Here is a 22,100-nt window from a genome sequence, read left to right as displayed (position 1 = left end):
TGACGTCACCTGGTAAATGATCGAGTGTGAGAGGCTGCGAGGGCTTGAAATGGCATAAATATATGTAATGTAATATGCCATCCTCTCGTTTTAAATCCTCCGGGATTCCCTGGTTACCCCGTGTTTAACGTCACAACGCTATGATTTGTGGGTAATTCCCTTGGGCAAAGCCTGCAGAAATGCGGACTTATGGAAAGTGGGTATAAAAGGCTCAAAGTGTCTGCAAGAGAGTCCTCAAGCACTCGATAATTTGACAGTGGGACAGCCCTAAACCCTCACGGACTTTGCGTTAACGTGCCTCAAAGTCAGTGAGTGCGGAGATTGGGTTATAAATTCCTCAGAGTTTCCGCCTGGTTACCCTGTGTTTAACGATATGATTTGTGGGTAATTCCCTCAGGCAAAGCTTGCAGAAATGGGGACTTACAGAAAGTGGGTATAAAAGGCTCAAAGTGTCTGGGACATGAATCGATGATTTGACAGTTGACAGTCTGTATGAGTGTGGAGATTGGGCCTTAGATATTTTAGTGCAGGCTTGTTTGGCAGCATTCAAGAATTTAAACTTTTCACATATCTCTATATGACAAGTGAAGGAGCCCAGAATTTGCTCTCTGTAATTACACAATATAATCTACTTAAACTGCTGGTTTAATAGTTTTGCTGCTTAAACTTTGTCATTTCTGTTCCTTTTCCTTCATTTAAGTTATTTTAGTGTTGTTTATTTGACCGTTACTGTACATGCTCTTGTTTATCTGGCCACGTTGAAGACTGTAGCTATTGTGTCTGATAAATGTCACTGGTTCAATAAAGCAATAAACCAGTGAAGGGGGAAAAAGGAGAAGATGGCTTTTCACGGCAGATACAGAAGAAGCACAGGTGGATCCAATAACATTAACAATGAGTCTTATCTATTGACCTGTGCCACTGATCCAGCGTGCCCAACGCTGCAGCCTGGAACCATCACACCTTAATGGAATGTGGCTTTGATTAATGCTATTGATTACACCCGAGCTTTTCCTGCTATCACGTGTCGAAACGTCTGCCTATTTTACAAATCATTTCCACGGTTTAATGGCTATTGTCATGAAGGACATTTGAAGTCGCAAATTGAAGCTATTTGTTCCAGTTGATCTGAAACCACAGGTGCTTAATTGTTTATTTCAAATATGAAAACAAGGGCAAAAACACCAAAATAGCATTTTGCTTTAGACAGGAAATCATTATTGCCCCCCCAAAACAAACAAGCACATTGCATCACAATCAAATTAGCATATTTTCATCATTTTATTAATTTTATCAAGCGTTTCTACATCAAAACATATTTATTACAAAGTATAAAACATGCATTAATGTTCTTTGCAGAGAAGCAATAGCCTGTACCTAAATCCCCCCCTTGCAAATAATAAAGACTGGATTGTAAAGCGTAGACACACTCATAATAATGTTGGGATGTTGGCAGGGAATTTGACTTTTGCTGCAGTGGCTCAGCTGTAACATTCACAGAAAGGAAGACAATTGCCAAGTGGTTGATGTTCAGAATGAATCAGCTTGGGGTATTTCAGATGTGATTGCCCCTGACAACATCACACAAAAGGGAATAAATCGTGCCTGTCCAACGGTCACATGTGTGTGTGTGTGTGTTAGATGTGATGTGAACCCCTGCAACTGGGTAACCCCACTGGGGGAGATCTGACGGCTCCCACTGCCGTCTCCATGACAGGATAAAAGAGTGTCTACGTGTGTGACTCAGATAGTGAAAAAGAGGAGGAAGTGGCCAGAAAGAAAGAGACAAGCTTATTCATACACACACAGACACAAAATATAAAATGCATTCGAGTCAAACGTCTGTTTGAAAGCTTATCTGTGTGACCGTGAAAAAGAAAACTAAGACGTCCCGCATCCTTTTGAAATCCGCAAGAAGCAACAACAAGGCCTGATGGTATCTGCTGGGCTGACCACTATAAAGTAAAAGAAAAATCTGAGATTTAAACTCATCAAAAGCCTTAAATGTAATTAAGCCCTGGGCGCATCTTCAGAGGAGGAACGGCACCGTGGGAACCATCCCACTTCTCTCTCAAAGCATGCAAACATGAAGACATGCGGGCGCCGGGCGTCTCCTCAGTGAACTTTCAACTCATTTTTTAACAACTTGAAAGTCTCAAAGCATTGCTGAGTAACAGCCTGCACTTCAGGGTAAATAATAAAAGTGTACATTTATTTCCCACCTTTAAATAAACAAAATGCAACATGGTGATAAATGCACCCCTGAGAATCTATTAGAGAGGCACTTTGCAGTTCTAGGTCTTCTTTGTTGTTCCATTTAAAGCATCCAAGCATCAAAAACTCTGCCTGCAAACATACAATTTACCATGACATTCCTCCGCTCAGAAACTTTGATGTATTTGCAGCGTTTCCAAGCCATTTGTCTTCGCTGGCTGTAAAAAAAAAGAAGAAAACAAAGACGACTTCCATCAAATAGCAGGTGCACAAAGTCCACTTACCAACAGTGAATTGAATGCAGCATTAAATGAGTCCTTGAGAGTGCTTAAAGTATTAAAGACTTATAAGGAATTGTGAGAGTATCCCAGTCGACGCGGCCTGAGGGGACATAAAGGCAGATTTTTGTGAATGGAAAATTATTTCACAGCCTCAGTGTGCAGATAGAGATACGGTTTATATCCTAAATGTTACTCATTTGCATTCAAATGAAGCGACCCATGATAAAACGTGTTTTAAAGCAGAGGTTTTCAACGTTTTCAGGCCAAGGACACCCAAGATTTATAGTGACCCCCTATTACATATCATATAAAATGTGTTATTTAACCGGTCATTAATAACATGTAGTGCAGCCTATAGTGCCATGTATAACAGTACTTTGTAATGATGTATGTATAAAATGCTAAGCCATTAAAATAATAATTGTTGACAGATTCATATTTTTATTCTATTTTGGCATTTCTACATCACAATTTCACAATATAATATTAAACAAATAGGAAGATTTATGTTTGCTTAATAGAGGTTGTATTGTGGCACTTCCTTTGGATCTGTTGCATGCTACTGTCTAATACACACATTTGATTCTGTTTACACTTTCTCGTCGTGGTGATGGTGAGGTTCGGGGACGGATTTAAAAAGTGTTATATCGGATGTGCTTCGTCACCATCTTTAAAATGCAGGAGGAGTTCTTACCAAATCCACTTCTGGATAACTTTTGGCAGCGTCGCTGTTCTCTGGGAGAAGCAGCCGGAATAACATTGATGCAGGCTGTAAAACGGGTACATTGTGCTCTCCGGGGACAGACGTTATTGCTTCAGCTCGCTACCTGACTGGCTCTCATCTAATATCGAGACAGCGCCTACAAGGCTTCACCGTCTCCCGTGACTTATTGCACGCTGTTCCGCAATGATGTTCACTGTGCATCACAAGCCTCAAGTGAGGGAGAGCTCATGTTGGGGATGAACTTCCTGCTGAGAATGATTTCACTTTCTACTGGAGAGCGCTGTGGAGTTTGTGGGCTGTAATGTCAAAATTAGGGATTTATGATGGGAAATGGCTTTTCTAGCTAACTAGCTACTCCAAGGCGCTTCACATTCATTCACTTTTACCCGTTCACACACATTCATACACCGATGGCATCAGGATCTTACTCGTTTATACATTCACGTGCCGATGGCACAGCATCGGGGGTAATAGTGGGTTCAGTAGCTTGCCCACGGACACTTCGGCATGCAGACTGGAGGAGCCGGGATTCGAACCGCCAATCTTCCGATTGGAGGGGTAATCCCTCAGGGAAACACATTTATGTGAGGTCACTACTTTATTTGATCAAGAATAAATAAATAGCCCTCGTTTTGCCTATATCCCTCACACACAAGGAGCCTAAAATGAAAATTATGTTTGAGGGACCCAGCGCCAGCAGGAGGAGAGAGTCTGCATACCCAAGTTTTTGGATAAACACCAAGAAAATGGACAATCGCTCATTCTTAATGTGGCGCGCTGCGTCATATCTGCTCAAGTTAAAAGCTGTTTACTCAGAAGCGAGTCTCGACTGGCAAACGAGCAACATTTTAGTGATGCATGACTGTTCTTCCCTTGCAGCCGGCGGATGACTCATGCTCCTGAATGACTACCCGGATACGCAGCTGAGGGCAATGTTTGTTTCCCGAAACAAATCTAATGAAATAAAAAGGAGGAAAATAAGGCACATTTTCATCACAGCGTTATTAAACGGCCGTCCCTTGTGCACACGCAGACGCCTTCCCATCTCGAGTTTTACTCCAGTTGGAATGCATTGGTGAATGGCAACGCTATAATGCCGATAGTCAGGCACACTTAGCAATGTGTTGTGTGTGAAGGAGGAAAATATACATGAATGCAGGCCATCACTCACGGTGAGCTAGTTAATAAAGATCTACTGTCTACAATGTGGCCATTCAGTCAGGCAACCCAGTAATGTTTAAGGTAGTAAAGTAAATTTGTTTTAAAGGTGGATTTGAAATTGTGAGGATTATACAGAGAGGTATTTTTAAGATTTTGGACAGCCCATCTTTTATGAATGACATTAGAAATACCTCTCTGTACAACGCAACGCTTGTTTTTTCAACAAAAACCTCAACATAAGATGAACATTACAGCTTTCATGAAATATATAATACCATAAGTCACAGCTAGGTGCATCCTATAACGTGGTGATCGAGTGGAAATGTATTCCAAGGCTCTCGTATTTACTCTTAAACATGCATGTAGGCAGCAAACAAGCTGCAGATCCCATCGCAACAACACACGAGTGGAAAACACACAGGGAAGAATTAAAGCAACTTTTACTTCAGAAAATAAATGTGGCAGTTGTGACGTGAAAAACAACAGATGAGTTGATTAAACCATGATGGGAAGAGCAGGATTAATCAAAAACATAATTCAACTCCATATTTCTCATCCACACCATCACACTCCTAAACTGGAGTCAAGCTGTAATTCCTAAAACGTTCAGTGAGACTAAATACTCCCAAAATGGCACTGCACAACAGTCATATTTTCTTGCAGAGTTGCCTCAAAGTCCCTTAGGTACATTAGGAATGAGTAAAAACCAAAAGTAAAAGAAGTTAAACTATAAAAATCCAATATAAGAGTATTTCCCAAAAGTGCATAACCTAGGAAATGTGATTGTGCATATTGGGATGAGAGAAAACAGAAAATCAAAGCCCATTGAACCCAGGTATAAAACATTTATAAACTGCAGCATGTCGTCAGTAAAGTGGGGAAGCAGCTCCAACAGTCACCACAAAACCAGCGGCCTCCTGGCGCACATGTGCCGCTTTAACAGCCGGCCATCAGTCCTTGTACTCGGTGTACTTCTTGGCCGAGCCGTGCACCTTGCTGGCGGGGTATTTCAGTCGGTTCAGGGCCATCTTACGCAGCACCGCTTGCGGGAGGTCAACGCGACACTTCTCGGCCAGCTCCACCAGGTAGATCATGACGTCACTGAGCTCGTGCGCCAGCTGCTCCCGCTCCGACTCGGTCCAGTCCGGCAGGCCCTCGGCCGCCTCGCCTCGCCACTGGAAGAGCTCCGACACCTCGCCCACCTCGCCCACCAGCGCCAGCAGCAGGTTGCGCGGCTGGTGGAACTGATTCCAGCCCCGCTCGTCCGTGAACTCCGCCTGCAGCCGCCGGATGTCCTCGACGGTGGGCTCGCGGCTGAAGGTGAACCGGTCCGCCTCGGCTCCTCCGTTCTGCGGCTTCGAGCGAGGAGACGCCGCGGGCTCCGTGGCGGCTCCATTCACCGTAAACGAGTCGTCGTGGCGGCCATTTAATGACACCGATGGTTCTTCACCGTTCAACCCGCAGGCGTCCTTTCCGTTTGTAGCCATCATGGTTTCACGATTCTTTTTTTAAAAAAAGGTCTGTAAACAACACCACGCTCTCTGCAACTACCGAGCCAAGAACTCCCGCCACTCTCCGCACCGGAAATGACGCAACTTATGACGGGAACCGGAATTCCTACATAGGCTGGGCTTTGTAGTTTCAAACTGAAAACCAGCGGCGTACACGGACAACAAATGTCACTTTTAAGAAACTACATTTCCCTTCGTTCACGTGGACTTTTCAAACATGGCTGCCTCCTCCACAGCAGCAGCAGCTAGCGAGCTGCTACGTAAAATGAATAAACGCATATCGATACTGTCTCCGAAGGCTTCGTGTGTTATTAGACGGGCGAGCACATCCAGCGCGCGACGCGAGAGTCAACCACGGCGGCGAGCGGAACAGTAAGTGACGCTGCTGCAGCGGAACACTTTGCGTCATAACACTCCCCCCTGACCTGCCCCGTGCTAACTGGTGCCTCTGGTCGCGCAGCTCACACGTACTCCAGCACTTTACTGTCGCATTCATAGAGCTGGTGCGCGTGCACGAGACATATATGTTTTTATGGAAAGGTGAAAACATTACAGCATTCCTATTAGTCCCTTATATGGATCAAGTAAAACACTTCCCATAATGCAACTCTATAGCTTCTCCCTTCCTGTTACAAGGAGCAAAATTTGGTTTCAATAGATATCAATACTGGGCTGATCGATACCGATACCCGTCTAGCTCACTATCATGGTAGAAAAATGAAAAATAAAGCCTGACTTTAAAAAATATGCAGGATACAAAAAATAAATTATTTATGAAGGGGGACCAAATTATCTTATTTAAGATTCACTAAAAACAAAATGTGTCTCATCGGTGATGCAATAAAAATGTGTTTCTTATCTAAACCCAAAGTGATTCCAGTACATTTTAATGACATTTTACGAGTTTTAAGCACATTTTCATGATTATCGGGATGATAAACTGAAACTGGTGTCGACCCTATTGACCTTAGAATGGATCTCCGTTCCTAGTTACAGTCCCACTCTAGTTTTCTAGTTAAATAAATAATATGAAGAAAATCAAATAAATATAAGTATAACAAGGAGCCATGTTATACCAGCATAGGACTACTGGACACATGCAGTTTATTTGTCCATTATTTCTCTCTCTCTCTCTCTCTCAGTGCCCCCCAGCAGCTGGTGGGAGTTGTGGGCTTGGAAGTGCATGCCCAGATCAACTCCAACACCAAGCTGTTCTCCGGCTCAGCCGTCCTCTTCTCATCACCTCCGAACTCCCTGGTGTCACCCTTTGATGCATCCTTACCGGGCACGTTGCCCGTAAGTGTTGTTTAACTCAATTCAGCAAAGATAACCGGTTGTTTTTCTTGGATCGTTTCTTGTCGGCTCATCGGCTAAAATGTCTCCAGGTCCTGAACAAACGCTGTGTCGAGGCGGCGGTGATGACCGGATTGGCTCTCAACTGTGCCATAAACAAGAAATCCCTTTTTGACAGGAAGCACTACTTCTACGCTGACCTCCCCGTGAGTTCTCCTCTCCATGTCCTCGTTTGTTCCTCCCCGTGCAACACCTGGGTTTTAAATGGTCGGCACTTAATCTGACAAACAGCAGTGTAAAAACACGATAGTCCCGCACACGGTGCTGCATCATTGCTTTTGCTCTGATAGAAGCTGTCCTCATCTGCCTCCACCTCCTCCATCACGGCTTTCCCACTGAACTCTCACCGCCACGAGCTCTAATTGAAACAGCAAGTCGTGCTGAAGCAGCAAAAAAAATAAAGCCATTCGCCACACGTACAGACGAATGACACCGAAGGCTGTTAAAGAAAATGACCGGCATTTTTTTTCCCCCCACTTTCCTCCTCATTTCCTTCGGTGCGCTTCTATTTGTACATTATCCACAGGTCATTTCCCTCCCTGTGCCTTCGCTGATCATTTTGGGGATAGCTGTCGTTTACTCACATCATTTGAATCGTTATTGGAATCATTAAAACAAAGCCATCTGGTGTTGTTGAACTAATACTGAAATACGAAAATTAAATAGTTGATTAAAAGTAAATATTTGTAAGCTCATGAGTCTGATCTTCAGCTTAGATCACTTAGATACAAGCCATTTTCATTGTGTACATTTGTATTTCGGATAAACCCCTTCAGATGTATCATCTCGTTTTCGAGGGAGTCCCAACATATAACTCATCACTACCAATAACAGAAATTACAGAAAAAAACAAATAATAATATATATAAAAAAAAGATCAATACAACAACGTGCATACACAAGCAAACAGCCAATAGAGCAGCATTGCTTTTTACTAATTTATGTATTATGGCAACTTGAAAGGACCCACTGTATACAACATTTATATATATTTCATACATTTGAAATGGTGAAAACGCTAGCATGTAGCAAACAGTAGCCTTCTTCTACACCCAGCAGACACAGAGCAGCATTAGTATTCATACGCAGTCTTGTTTTGGTTAATCTGATGGATGAAAGTCTAATCCTTTTTTATCTTTTTATATGTTGATCTGTTTTGGTCTCCCGAATCGACTCCTGAAGGAAAATATGTGGCCCTTCAGCTGCTGCCAGCTGCTACATGCTCACTCTGCTGTATGTTCACCAGCTAGTCGTTAACCTTGTTCCTCTGATGTTTGCTGCTGGGTAATTAGCATGCGGCGGGTTTTCAGAGCTTTCCCCCACTGAAAATAACCGCCTGCTGTGGCAGGAAACGATGGTGATGAGAGCAGTGAGACTGTAAAGCTGCCGACCGTAGCACCAAAACAGTGAGAGTCGGGTGATATTTCACTTGTCTTTCATCACTGTGAGCAACACCCTTCACATTACACACAGGTGGAGCTTTAAAGAGGCTATAAACAACACTTTTATGATACGAATGTGAAAACAATGTGACAGGTGTACAGATTGCTACCCGAATCTGCAGCTCCCCTTGGCTTTATAAAGCTTCATCGTGACTTTCAGCTCGTTTTTTAAGCTGTCCGACCCGAAACGTCACTGTTTTGGTTCCCTCTCACCACTCTTTCTGAAAAAGCTGTACAGACTACCTGCTCAAGACCAAACAGCCATAGTTGGTGACTAGCTAGTGGAGCGTTTAGTAGCTAAATAGCCAGATGTGTCCCTCAGGGGTCGGTAGGGACCAAAATCAGAGCAAAAAGGGAGTGAATATTGGATTTATATTCACCTGGGAGCCAGAAAAACACGACTCCAAATGATGTGATGTCGCTCCGTAACTGCTTGATGTGTAAATTAGCATAAAAGTGAAATATCCCATGTTCGTGACATGTGAATCCATACCATATGAGCGATAACTAGTCTGGTAGGGTAGTGAGGTATAAAAAAAAAAAAAACCTCCAACATTGGTATTTTCCATTTAACAGTCTTGCCCAAGTGATGTTCACTTTGCTCTCTGTAATGGAGTGCTCGCATGGCAAACTTTCACTCCCCTTCAGAGCCCACGGGTAATTTCACTGCTATTATGAGTGACATTTTAAGACGCCCATGGAAAAGACAAAATGTCACGGGAACTCGCCCCACGGAGACCTTTTCTAATATATCTGAAAATTCTCAGAAGGAAAGGTGTTGGAGATTTTTTTTTTTTCATTTTCAGTGCTCAAAGTCACTCTTTCACTGGTGAGATATTAAGCTAACACGGCTCGGGGCAAGGTAATGAGGAGGGCCATGAAGAACGTGAGAGACGGACCTCTTTTGGTAGTATTTCACAGAAACTGCTCAAAGAAGTGGCTTAACACGAGAGTACCCCCTATAAGTAGCAGTATGACCGTCAGCTGGTATTTTTACTGCACTATTTTTATGACCGAATAGCACTGAAATAAACTATCTCTTACTGTGATATTTCTGATTAGCTTAGCTAAATGGACTATATCGTGAAAATGGCACTGATAAGGCTTAATGGAGCACAGCAGTTTTCTGTAGATCTTGATAGATGGGAGGTTTTTTTTCTTCTCCCACATTTAATATTTCAAAGACTTTACTGGTTATCACACAGGACCTAATTTAATCACAATGCTAGATACATTTCCCACCCCAGAAAGTCCCATGTATCACGAAATTCCAGCAGAAATCCTCTCCAGAAGCGCCGCGGATTACTGTTGGTCGCTCTTCCTCTTTAGTGTGTTTGCTCAAGATTGCATCAGCTCCTTTTGGAATAACACTCAACAGTTGACACACAGCAGGGACAATCATACCCCATTACAATTTTGGTTTGAAACTTTATTTGTCTTTTTAGATTCACTGTGTGCACGATAGCTGCTGCTGCTGCCTTGTTTGGGACTGTTTAGTTTGCATTAGTGTCATCGGCTGCTCGAAGGGAGCGATGTGATGTGAATCAGCTTGATGAACTGAAGTCAGAGTGGTTTTGATTCGGCAGATGACGGGAGATTTTTTTCACATTGGAGCTAAAAAGTTTTCAGCGTAATCGATGCTCGGCAAAGTCAACCCCGTAGCAGCGGGATCGAGGGAGGAATTATCCCGCCCATGAAAAATACATTTGTAAATTGCGTTGTACATTATTGATATGTTCCACTAGAATCCCTGATTGCATTTTGTAAAACAGCACAGTTGCTCATTAAATGATTAATGCTGCTGTCTGACCGGCATGCCTTCTTTTCTACTGGAATGGCAAGGCAAGGCGCGTGTGTAATGTTTTTAACAAGCCTTTAACAACACGCCTCAGCAGCTCTTACACTAACTGGCCAGCAAATGCGAATGATTACAATTTCCTCGAGATATTACGTTTCCAAATAAGCCAGACATGGCCTGGCTATTGAAGCTTTGACGTGCTTTTTAATGAGAGCTATGAGCGTCTTTGTGGCAGCTGAGAAAAACCATCAGTGTGCCGGCGCGTGGAATGAGACGGCCCACTGACTCTTGTTTGCTTAGTGACTTTGAAATTAGTGGGAGAATGACTCAGCAGCAACATGGAAGTGCGTTCGGTGTGTGTGTGTGTCTGTTAGTGTGTGCAGGCATGCATCTGTGGGATATAAAGAGTGTGAGGAGTCACAGGGAGTGTGAGGAGCATCGCTGCTCATTAGGGCCTGGAGAGTAATTGGGAGAACTTAATGTGGCTACCAGGATGTTATTAGCGACAGACTCGCCTCACCCTTCATTATGTGGCAACAGCAGTTGATTTATTATGCAGGAAATGCAAATAGCGTTAACTTTCTGCAGACGCTGAACAAATGTGTAGTACGGCGCCCTCGAGCTTCGACCCGGCAGATACGGAACGAAACTCATGGAAAGATTAAGGAAGAAATGGGGGATTTCTCATAAGCTGCAACAGTATTCACTAAAAATCCAGCAGATTTAAAGATTGAATCCACCAAGAACAGGAAATGTAAAAGAGAATCCCCCAGTAGTCTGTTTTTTCTCTTATCTATTTTAAAAGGAGGAAGTAATTGTACAGACCCCCCCCCACACACACACACACACACACACACACACACACACACACAATCTCTTCTCCTCACTCTCTTTAGCATTAAGTATGATTAATGTGTAGTTCCTGTGATGTAGTTGCCATAGTAACACGGGGAATTAAGACTTTGGGCTGCTGATTCTTTTTAAAGAATAGCGGAGCAGATGAAATATTTATTCTTATGTTTTTCTGAGTAGGAAAAACCTTGAGTGAAGTGGCAGCACTCCTGCTGCATTATAATGACGGCTCAGCCAATCAGCCAGCGGCGTGTTTAATTGATGCTGCCTGCCTTTACGTGTACATAGACCCACGATACCCACTGCACCATACATCACTGGAATGACTCCCTGAAATCTCCAGTATATTACATTACATGTATGTATTTGCAATTGAAAAATTATATTTTGGTTACTTAGAATGAAGGATCGTGTCATTCTTTCACATTATGTATCTTTAAACGACACAAATTAACTCAGATTGCAATTTTCAGCACAGAAACGGACAGAAAACGGCTTCGACGAGCAATGACACCTGACAAAAGTTCAATATGAATGTAATTAACGTAGGACGTGCATATCAGAAGCAAACAATAGGGAGGAAATATATTCACTGCAGAAGAAAAGTATTGTTTTTAAGGTAAATCTGATCATTCTTAGGTTATATCATGCAACTCCACAATTAAATAGCAGGTTCCAGTTAGTAAAACACTGTTTTGTTTTATGAAAGAGATTAAAGGATGCCGTTGTACAATTGGAAGTACTCGTACTATTACTACTACTCATTACTACACAACCCTGCTGCTCCAGAGTTTTACAGGACTGAATGTGATTTAGGGCGGTGTGTTTTCACCTTTCAGGCTGGATACCAGATCACTCAGCAGCGGCGGCCCATCGCTGTGGACGGCACGCTGACTTACAGCCTCCTCGGAGGGAAAAAGAGGAGTCAGGTGATCAGAAAAACCACCAGCATCAAACAGATTCAGCTGGAGCAGGACAGCGGCAAGAGTCTCCATGACGACCACCGCAGCCAGACGCTCATAGACCTCAACAGAGCAGGTAAACACTCTAAGTCTGTGCCCTTAAGTTAATAATATGTTTCTTATTGTCAACAAATCCCATGGAAAGCAACAATAAGTTGAAGACACTCCGTCCAAAAACAACTAAAAACACACGAATGAGCCACAAAAGTACTATACATGTGTGTTAAATATCCCTCCAATGAGCCTGCGGTTGAGTCACCTCGGTGGGGAAGTCTCTGAAAACGTTTTACACCAATTTAAACGCCGACCTTCTCCTTCAGAACCGTTCAGACATCATTCTATATATTTAAATTGCTCAACAAAGTGGGAGCTGTGGAGTTTCTTGGCAGCGAGGTGCCTTCTTAGAGATGTAAAACACAGCTGTCTTCACACGTGTCAGGTGTAGGTCTAATGGAGCTGGTGATGGAGCCAGACATGAGCTGTGGAGAGGAGGCTGCTGCAGCTGTCAGGGAGCTTCAGCTCATCCTGCAAGCCCTGGGCACCTGTCAAGCCAACATGTCTGGTATGGAAATCACTCATTTCTCCTTTTTTTTTTAGGTTTTTTTCCTGAACTGCTGAACTTCTAAACCCCAAATTTGAATCCCCGCTCAGCGTGCCTCTTGTCCGTCTTTCTGCACAGAGGGCCAGCTGAGAGTAGACGCCAACGTGTCCGTCCACAAACCAGGGGAGCCCCTGGGTGTCAGGACGGAGGTGAAGAACATCAACAGTGTCCGATTCCTGGCCAGGGCTATCGGTGAGCGCTGTAAAAAGAGATAGTGTGTGACGGGTATTTAGGGAGGCTCTTTGAACACCGTTTCGTCTGACTGGGTCTCAGCCGGCTGCACGAATCCTCACACACACACACACACACACACACACACACACACACACACACACACACACACACACACACACACACACACACACACACACACACACACACACACACACATTCTGAAGGTGACAACCTTTTCGTGAGGTGACATTTTCACTCCGTCGCCCTGAAAGACTTATTGACAGTGTTTGTGTGGGCTACAAGTCAAACTGGTGATAAGAAACGCTCAGGTAAGGACGTTTACTCCAGTTCTGTTTCTCACCAAGAGTGAGATGAGAAGATTGTTTCTATCTGAGAAAGCAGCCGGCCAACTAGCTGAGCACAAAGACGGGAGACAGGGACAGATGACTACCAGCCCACCGGCACCTCTACACCCACTGAAAAGCATCAGTTCGTCATGTAACAGACTACTTCTTGGTCGGGACCAGTGAACTTTCTGGTGACCTCTTCGTGAAAACAGCAAGTTTTTTGTACTCCACCTGGGTATTCCATATTTTGCGACTGTTTACTTTTACTCCACTACAATTCAGAGGGAAATATTGTACTTTTTACTCCACTACTTATAAAATATTATACGTTGTTACAGATTAAACTAACAGTATTTAAATTATATTTAAAATTAGCTCTACGTTGACCAATTCCAAAAGTAAAATGCTACGCACATATTGCATAATATTAAAACTCATATTTCTGCATTATGTGTACTTTTTATACATTAAGAACTTTTTACAGACTACTTTTATGTACTTCCACTAAAGCAAAGACACACTTGTAGAAAGAAACCAAACATAAACACACTCACAGTCCTGCAATGTTGTATCCATCAGGCATATATACATATATATAGAATTACATTCATGCATAAAGATAGATTTTGTTTAGTTTTTTTCGTGAAGATGTCTGGATTGATGCAGAGACATTAAGACAGGAAGCATAGTTAATACTGACAGTAACTTGCGAAGCATAAGTTTGGGACTGACAACCATTCACAAACAATTAGCTGTGTGATCGCAGCGTGGGATGCTGAATTGGCTTCACGCAGCTGCTCACTTAAAAAAGCATAGATTTTTATGTCAGCTCTAACTTCGCCGACTGCTGATGGAGCTTCACTTAAAGAAGCCGAGCCACAGCCAGATAATGTCTGCATTTTTTTTTTTATACGTGCAGGTTTTTGACACACCGCGGTGCCGTGCGTGAATTATTAATCAGCGAAGTCGTATCACATTTACTCTGCTGCCAAACGGGTATTTAAAAGTCGTGTAGAAAAACATTGTTTATCACGGTTGTAACGTGGCAGCAGCACGAAGACGCTCAGATATTTACCATAAAATTACATTTATTCTGTCTGTTTCTTCCTTTTTTACGCCACCAGACTACGAGATCCAGAGGCAGATCGGAGTCCTGCAGAGAGGGGGGACGGTGCAGAACGAGACCCGGTCGTATGATTCCAAATCAGGGTAAGCAGGATGACGGAGCAGAGATGCGATGCCAAGCTCGAGCCGGCCCGACACACTCCCGACTGGGAGCTCTGCCTGGTTCATTAGTCCTGAGCTTTGCCGAGGAGGAACCATCATAGTAATCATGATGAATAGAGCCATTTGGATGCTGCCATCATCCTGTGGTATCTGTGAGCTATGTGCTACTCGCGGTCTTACCAGCTCACAGAATGATCCGGCCTGCTCGAGCCGAGGCCTCCATCATCTTCTGGTCCCCAGGAGACCTTTTTTTTTTTTTTACACGTTCAAGGTGGAAACACAGTGGGATGGCCTGTGATTGGTTCTTTCTGCTCGTTGGTGTCTGAGAAGGTGGCTACGCTGGTTTGGAGAGGCTGACTGGAAGACAGCACCACTTACACGTTCCCAGTCTTTTTTTTTGTTTTTGGCCGGACGGCAGCTCGACGAGGCCAAACAAATCACTGAAATGAATAGACGACAGTGTTTCTGCTCTGCCATCAATCACATGGGCTATGGAAATCCGACGAGGTCATTATTTGTCTCCTTTTCCTCTGCCGTTTGACGTTTTAATATAGTTTGATATGGCCAGCTGGGGCTTGAAACGGTTTGTGTTTGTGCCTCCACGTGTGCCGGACAGCCAGCGTGAGTCTGTTGTTTACGCCAGTGAAATGTTTATTACATTTTCCTATAGTGGAAGTTGACATGTAAATAACAGAGTAAAAATTCAAGGTATTTAATTTACTGTTATAGATAAAGAAAAGAAGCAGCGAATCTTCCCATTCAGATGCTTCAGCCAGTGAAGTTTTGCCATTTTTTTCCTTAAAATTATCTTAACTTGATCTAAAGTCATTGCTGATTCATTTCCCAATCAACCTTTTTTTTTTTTTGCTACAGTTCCTCCAGTTGAATTTCTTCTCATCTTTCCAAATGTTGATCATAATAATGGTCTTTTATCTCTAGGGAGACCATCGCCATGAGGGACAAAGAGGGTCTCCAGGACTACAGGTGAGTTTATGGCTTCTTCATGTCATTGTGTAATCGTGTTTATGACATCAGAAGATGAACTCGCCCTCGGCGGGGGGACTGAGGGAGAGAACGAGAGCATCTGAGTGGCAGGTAGATGGAGAGAAATAAACGAGGTCTGTACCTCACTGGTGTGTTGGAGGGGGATGATGGATGGACGGCTTTAGAGCTGATGGAGTCAAATGATTACGGGGAGTAAGTGAAATGTGACAAGCGCGGTTTCAAGAGGACTATTAGTATCTCGACAAAAGCCAACCTCCTCTTCTCCGAGCTGATCTGTGCTCATGATAAATAATCCCACTCCCTCCCTCCCTCCTTCAGGTTCATGCCAGAGCCCAACCTGCCCCCTCTGATTGTGTATGAGGATAACGCATCGCTGCCCACTGGCATTGACGCGAGCCAGGCGGTGGTGGTGCAGAAGATAAGGGAAGGGCTGCCAGAGCTGCCCAGCGTCAAAAGAGACAGGCTGGTGCAAACGTACGGCATCCTGCCCGAGCACAGCTTCACTCTGGTGGTGAGTTTATTCCCCTTTCCTGCATCTTTTTTCTTTTAATTGCCGTCCCGCTTGGCGGCTGTTTACTGCCGGGTTGATTTGGTGCTAATTAGATAATATCCAAGTGAAATGACGGCAGCGTTTTCACGGCGCTTCGTTTGCAGAATGAGGACGGCCTGGTGGAGTTCTTTGAGGCGGTGCTGAAAGCGACCAGGAAGGAGCCGAGGAAGGTGATTGGCTGGGTCACCAACGAGCTGGTGGGTCACCTCAAACAGCACGGAGCGAGCGTGAGCCAGAGGTGAGACAGTCACGCGTTGCTTTTACAATGTGTCATTGTTTCGGGCTCACGAACGCAGCACTAAGTCACTTTGTAACTTTTGCATGTCGTGCGCGAAAATTGTTGTTGATTGAAGGTGGATGGAGCAGCTGCTTCTCATGGCCATGAGATTCCTTTTCTCTGGATGTATTCACATTTTGTCTTTTTTTTCTCCTTGAAGAGTTTTCAGCCTGAAGGCCTCCTCTTATAAATAAAACATCGTGAACAGACGAGGTTACGAAAAGCAGCTTAAACTATTCATTTGAGAGAATGGGGGGGTAAGAAGTAGACCATCATGAACCCACAACGCCCCGAGTTCAGGTCTGTACTGAAGCCTAAGTTGTGTGTGAAAAATGACTAAATGAATTGTCACTTAAAAGTTATTAAGTACATCTAGAGTGGGAAGTTGAGCTCCGTATCCTTCAACACGTGACTGAACTTAAGTCTCAGACACTTTAAGGAATCAAGTGTTTTCTAACAGATGGTTACACAGATAGATTTGGTACACAGATAATCTGTCAAGCTCTCAAGAAAAATCCCATTAGTAGGGAGAACTAATCCCCTCTTGATAAACACATTAGATCTTAGTTAAATCAATAACTGCAAAAACCCCAAAAGTTTTGGGTGGAGGAGGGAGTTCTGGCAGAAAACAGCGTTGGCATGTTGGTGGCGTCTCAGCAGAGGGAGGATGCAGATGGTGGAGGATGTAGTGACGCGGAGTGGCCTGCAGCAGGAAACGGCGTGGGGAGGTTTGTAAACGTGCAGGAGTCAGTCTAATAACGGCAGAGTCAGAAATCATACAGCGCTTTATCAAACATGTTGCTGCCATTAACGTCGCTGACCACACGGAGGCCAAACGGCATCCTTTCTAATAAAACCAGCCTCACAAAGTTCAGTCTGATCCAACACGGAGGAGCCGAATAAATGAATCAGCTGAATATGATTCAACATAATTTCAAGACGGGGACAATGCACAATTAGACGTTAAAGCTTTGGTCTACATTCTGAAAATCAGTTGAGCCTCTGAGACCACCGTCCCCCCCCCAACCAAACCCCTCGACGAGGCGGGAGTGGGAGGGGACGAGGCGGGATGACGAGGAGCAGGGGAGACGAGGGGATTGGATGGAGGGTACGAGCCAATGGGAGCCTCCCGGAGCAATGCCTCCCATTGGTCAATTTCTATGCAGGCCTACAAATCATAGACCATAACTTTAATCTAGAAAAAGAAAAGATGCATTATGCCAGGCTGTAGAAAATTGCTGTTTTCCACCTTAATTAAATTAAAGGAACTTCAGCGCTCGACCACAACTAATGATATGCTTCAAATTGTGGCTTTCCAATATAGAGAAAATCAAAAATGGCAATATTTTTCACTAAATATATCAATATTGTAGGGTTGACTAACTAAAATATTCCCACAATGATATTTGTTATACAATCATCAGTTGGATAGAGTTGGGTTACTTGGATATAATAGAACAGCTGGAACAGTCTGACACATTCAGAAATTGACATCGGTTTTCTGTAACGCAGCCTTTAAAACCAGGAAAGGACGATATCTATTGTCATATCACAATATTGATACAATATTAATATATTGCCCAGCTCTACTTGTTCAATGATTTCACATAATCTGACTTCATATATACACACAGACGCCGTGGTCGCTGGCGTCTTAGAGCATCAAAACAAGAGCAGGAGTTCTATTGATGTTCAATTTACAAAGCAAGGGGAGAATAATGAGTGTCTGTCTGCTGAACGAAGGGGAAAGTGTAGGGCAACAAGCATCACACACACACACACACACACACACACACACACACACACACACACACACACACACACACACACACACACACACACACACACACACACACACACACACACACACACACACACACAGAGTTGTTAGGAGATGCCACTAAAAAGCAGAGCTATAGATCCGTTTCCTCTCTGTTCCTCGATAACGTTCACACCGGATCGAGCCGGTTCGTTCTGTAAAGTTCTGAGTTTTTATCATTAAGCTACAGCGTCTGCACAACAACCTCCGTTAGATCAAATCATTTCTTATCTGTGAATCATTCTGCCGTGTACTTGGTTTGATTGACGTCAAGGATTATTAGATTCACAAAATACTGATTAGACCGTCAACAACAACAACAACAAACACGCGTGAGGTCATAAATCAGCAAATATTCCCTAATTCTTCGTGTCTGTTGATGAGAAACCACCTGCGACGGTCCGACAGCTCGTCACTTTTGACAAATGCAATCACATCAGTGAAACCTTTTTGGGGGAAGGCGTTGTTTCGACCTCCCTCCCCTGCTGAAGGCCTGTTGGCTGCAACATGTTGGGTTTTGTTCAGGTTCCAAAACACAAATAGAATCGTGTTTGTGTTTTGTTTTTTTTATTCATACAAAGAGAAGTTGCCATACCTTTCACACTTTCCCATCTAGCCACCAGCAATGAAAAAAAAAACACAATTTGTCTCTCGCCGTTTCTGGATATCAGGCACTTATTTCTACTCGTTTCGATTCGAGAGGTTTCTGATGCTCGGACTGAAGGTCAGTCACCGGATCACGACCTTAGAAAACTTCGCTTCAGCTTGTTGGAGATGGAAATGGACATTTTTCAGTCTTCCTCCTCCAAATAAAATGTTCTGAGTCATTGCAGAGCAAATGGAATTGAAACAAGTAATGTGTAAACGCAGACACTGCAAGCTTTACTTTATCTGCCATTCCCAAGCTGTTGTGAAGCCTGCGTGTGTGAGAAAGCCACAAACTAGCTGGTGTTTATTTATGCATGATGTTGCATTTGCTTTGGTTGAAAGCGGGAGAGTTAAAGGAAAAACAAAGAGCGGCTGGCAGGACTCTCAGAAGCTGCAGGCGGCAGAAACAAAAACAGAAGCTTCGTTCACTAACTGGCATCTTGAGTCTAAAATAAAAAGGTTTTCCACGAGGAAGTGTCTATATGATGGCTGGCCTTGTATATATTAAGGTGCTGCTCTGGCTACAAGCCTCTCAGTAGGATGGATGGAAGGAGACATTTGGAAGTGTATTCTCAGGCAGCAAGAGGGGTGAAGCTCATCTGACCTGACATGATGATGTGATGTCATTAAGAGCTCGTTTGGACGCTCAGACCAGCGGAGATGGTCCCTCCTGCTGGCGGCCGCCCATAAGGGAAATCCACCGCTCTGTAAAGACATGGAAACAAATAGCTATTTCCACTATTTCAGCTCCTGTGCTCCTCGTCATGAGCGTCGCAGCTGATCCAGGTCGATGGGCAGCTTATTGGTTCTTATTAATCTACTTAGGTCGTCTACGTTGCTGCTTAATGCAAATTATGTTTTTAAATGACATTTTTAGTTAAATTAATTAGTTTGATGGTTAAGATGGATAGCTTTCATCTATTTCTCCACAAGGTCGTGGCCATGTTCGGGGCTGGTTTAGCTGAGACAGGCTGTCTGACGCCGAATGAAAACCCGTGGCTCGCCCACTTAATTTATTCTAACTGGCTCCTTGATTCCTTTTTGTCTCGTAGCCTGGGGAATAAACAAGGAGACACTGGAAAGACAAACACATTAAAGTCAAATCACAAATGTCGATCGACTCCCGTCCTCCCGGTCTGATTCTCTCTCTCTCTTTCTCTCCCACCTTCCCCAGCCTCCTTTTTTATATCACCAATTCTTCAGTGCATCTATTAAGCTGTAATGCAATAACCCTTCATTTGATTTCAGCCCAATCTCTCCTGCTGCCCTGGCCGAGCTGCTGGAACTCCACGAAACGGGACACATCTCCTCTTCGGTTGCCAAGCAGGTCAGTCAGCTGCACAGACGACACAATTATACACACACACACCAGCTCGTGTTTGTGTTCTCACCTCATCTTCTCTCAGGTGTTCCAGGAGATGTGGAGGTCGTCGGGCAAGGCGGCCTCCCAGATCATCCGCGAGCAGGACTTGGGTCTCGTTAGTGACGCCGCACAGCTGCACAACATCTGCCAGCAGGTGGTGGACTCGCATCCCGACGAGGTGAGGGCTCACCTGCGAAAGCTCACCTGCGATGGCATTCGTATTATTTTTTTTCGTCTCATGTTTTGGGATGTTTTTGTGTTTTTGTTCTCTGTAGGTTCGCGCCATCAGAGGTGGAAACGAGAAAGTCCTGAATAAGCTGATGGGTCTGGTTCAGAAAGAGACCAAAGGCAGAGCCGACCCCGTTCTGGTGAGGGAGATCCTACAAGAGAAGACTTCATGAGGCAAATCCTGGCGTCTGTGACCTTCGACAGGGATGTTTGTATGAAAATGCAGAGTAATCGTGGCCATGTGACATGACCATATATGGTACCCGGTCTTGGGTTCCAGCTGAAAATGAAGCTACCAGCCAGATGTTTGTAAATATATAAGAATGTTTCATCAGACAACCATTATCTTCTCTATTTATGTAATACATCTCTTCAGAATAATGCTCTCTGTGAATATACTTGATTTTTTGACCACTTCTTGAATGTTGAATTTAAACGCTTGTTAGGAAATAAAGATTATGATTACAGGAACAATTCCTCTGAACAGTGCTGCATGTAGTTTAATATAACTGTTGGTAATTATGGTAATTTGTGAGGCCTGAAAATCACAAAGGCAGAAAATGAACCTGCTGACAAATACTCCTCCATGGAGAAACCCGGAGACCTCCTCAGGCATCCAGGCAGCAGAGTGATCAATGAGCTCCCTCTTGTGGTTGAAGCGTGTTACTGCGTTATACTTACTGGTATCATAATCTCGTTTTGATGCTTAAACTGCGTCTTATCATCCACACCTTCTCTTTCATAATCAATACATGTAAAAAAAATAATAATGACTGCTACACAACCTGCTTCTCTGTTTGTACAAAGTCAACATCGACAGAACAAACAGCCACTAAGCACCTCAGGCAGGAAGGAAAGGAGGAATATTGACTGTCAGGTGAAACCTGTTCAGTAAAGCAGCTTTCTGTTTTAAAAACCTTTTTAAAAAACAAAAATGTGAACGTGCATCCAGTTTCATTTACCAGAAGTGGAGTTTATTAAAAGGGGGGCATGCCTTCGGGTCTCAGACATCAGCAACAAACAGCAACACAGAAAACCGAGGACAGATGGTGTCGGAGAGGATGAATCTTTGGAATAAGAACCCGCTGAGGCCGATCAAGTCTATAATCTGGGTTCAAATATCCGTCTTGGTGACGGTTGTCCTGTGTTTGCTACACGGATGAGTCTGTGCTGGTTGACAGTCGTATGAAAAGGCTGGCAAAAAGCTCAGCGACGTTCTTTTACCAGAGAGAAATACTTCTTCAGCTCCTCTGAAAATGGCTTTGATTGATACAAATATACACTTCCAGGCCATTTGTGTAAAAACTATACGAGTACACGGAGATCCCACTGAACCATCTATCCCGACTGGTAACTGAATGGATTTAAAAAGGATCAAAAAGACACAATCCAGATTTATTAGCTGGATTATGATGATCAACCTGTCCTTTTACAGGACTAGTGTCCTAATAATTAACTTTTTTGGAATCCGTTATCTCAGCGTCTTCAAGATATTCCAGAATTCAAGATATAATAAATTTTATATAGCTAAAAAAAAAAAAATCTGACTTATATGTGTCGCAT

The 22,100-nt window shown here is 43.6% G+C and overlaps 2 protein-coding genes across 2 annotated transcripts; one reads left to right on the top strand and one right to left on the bottom strand.

Moving 5' to 3' along the window:
- Positions 1–4,803: 4,803 nt before the first annotated feature.
- On the bottom strand, positions 4,804–6,006 carry dctpp1 (dCTP pyrophosphatase 1). Its single transcript, XM_084005754.1, has one exon. The coding sequence runs from the start codon at positions 5,868–5,870 to the stop codon at positions 5,331–5,333; it is 540 nt and encodes a 179-aa protein (XP_083861880.1). The 5' UTR covers positions 5,871–6,006; the 3' UTR covers positions 4,804–5,330.
- Positions 5,953–22,079, top strand: gatb (glutamyl-tRNA(Gln) amidotransferase, subunit B). Its single transcript, XM_084005748.1, has 13 exons — positions 5,953–6,263; positions 7,034–7,187; positions 7,277–7,390; positions 12,176–12,374; positions 12,738–12,860; positions 12,978–13,091; positions 14,545–14,629; positions 15,587–15,631; positions 15,971–16,163; positions 16,307–16,440; positions 20,195–20,273; positions 20,353–20,487; positions 20,585–22,079. The coding sequence occupies exons 1-13, from the start codon at positions 6,109–6,111 to the stop codon at positions 20,708–20,710; spliced, it is 1,656 nt and encodes a 551-aa protein (XP_083861874.1). The 5' UTR covers positions 5,953–6,108; the 3' UTR covers positions 20,711–22,079.
- The last annotated feature ends 21 nt before the right edge of the window (positions 22,080–22,100 follow it).

This window comes from Eutrigla gurnardus (genome assembly GCF_963514095.1).
Source record: "Eutrigla gurnardus genome assembly, chromosome: 3".
NCBI classification, from domain to species: Eukaryota; Metazoa; Chordata; class Actinopteri; order Perciformes; family Triglidae; genus Eutrigla; species Eutrigla gurnardus.
Note: the sequence above shows the minus strand (reverse complement) of the source record. Positions and strands in the feature narration are given on the sequence as shown.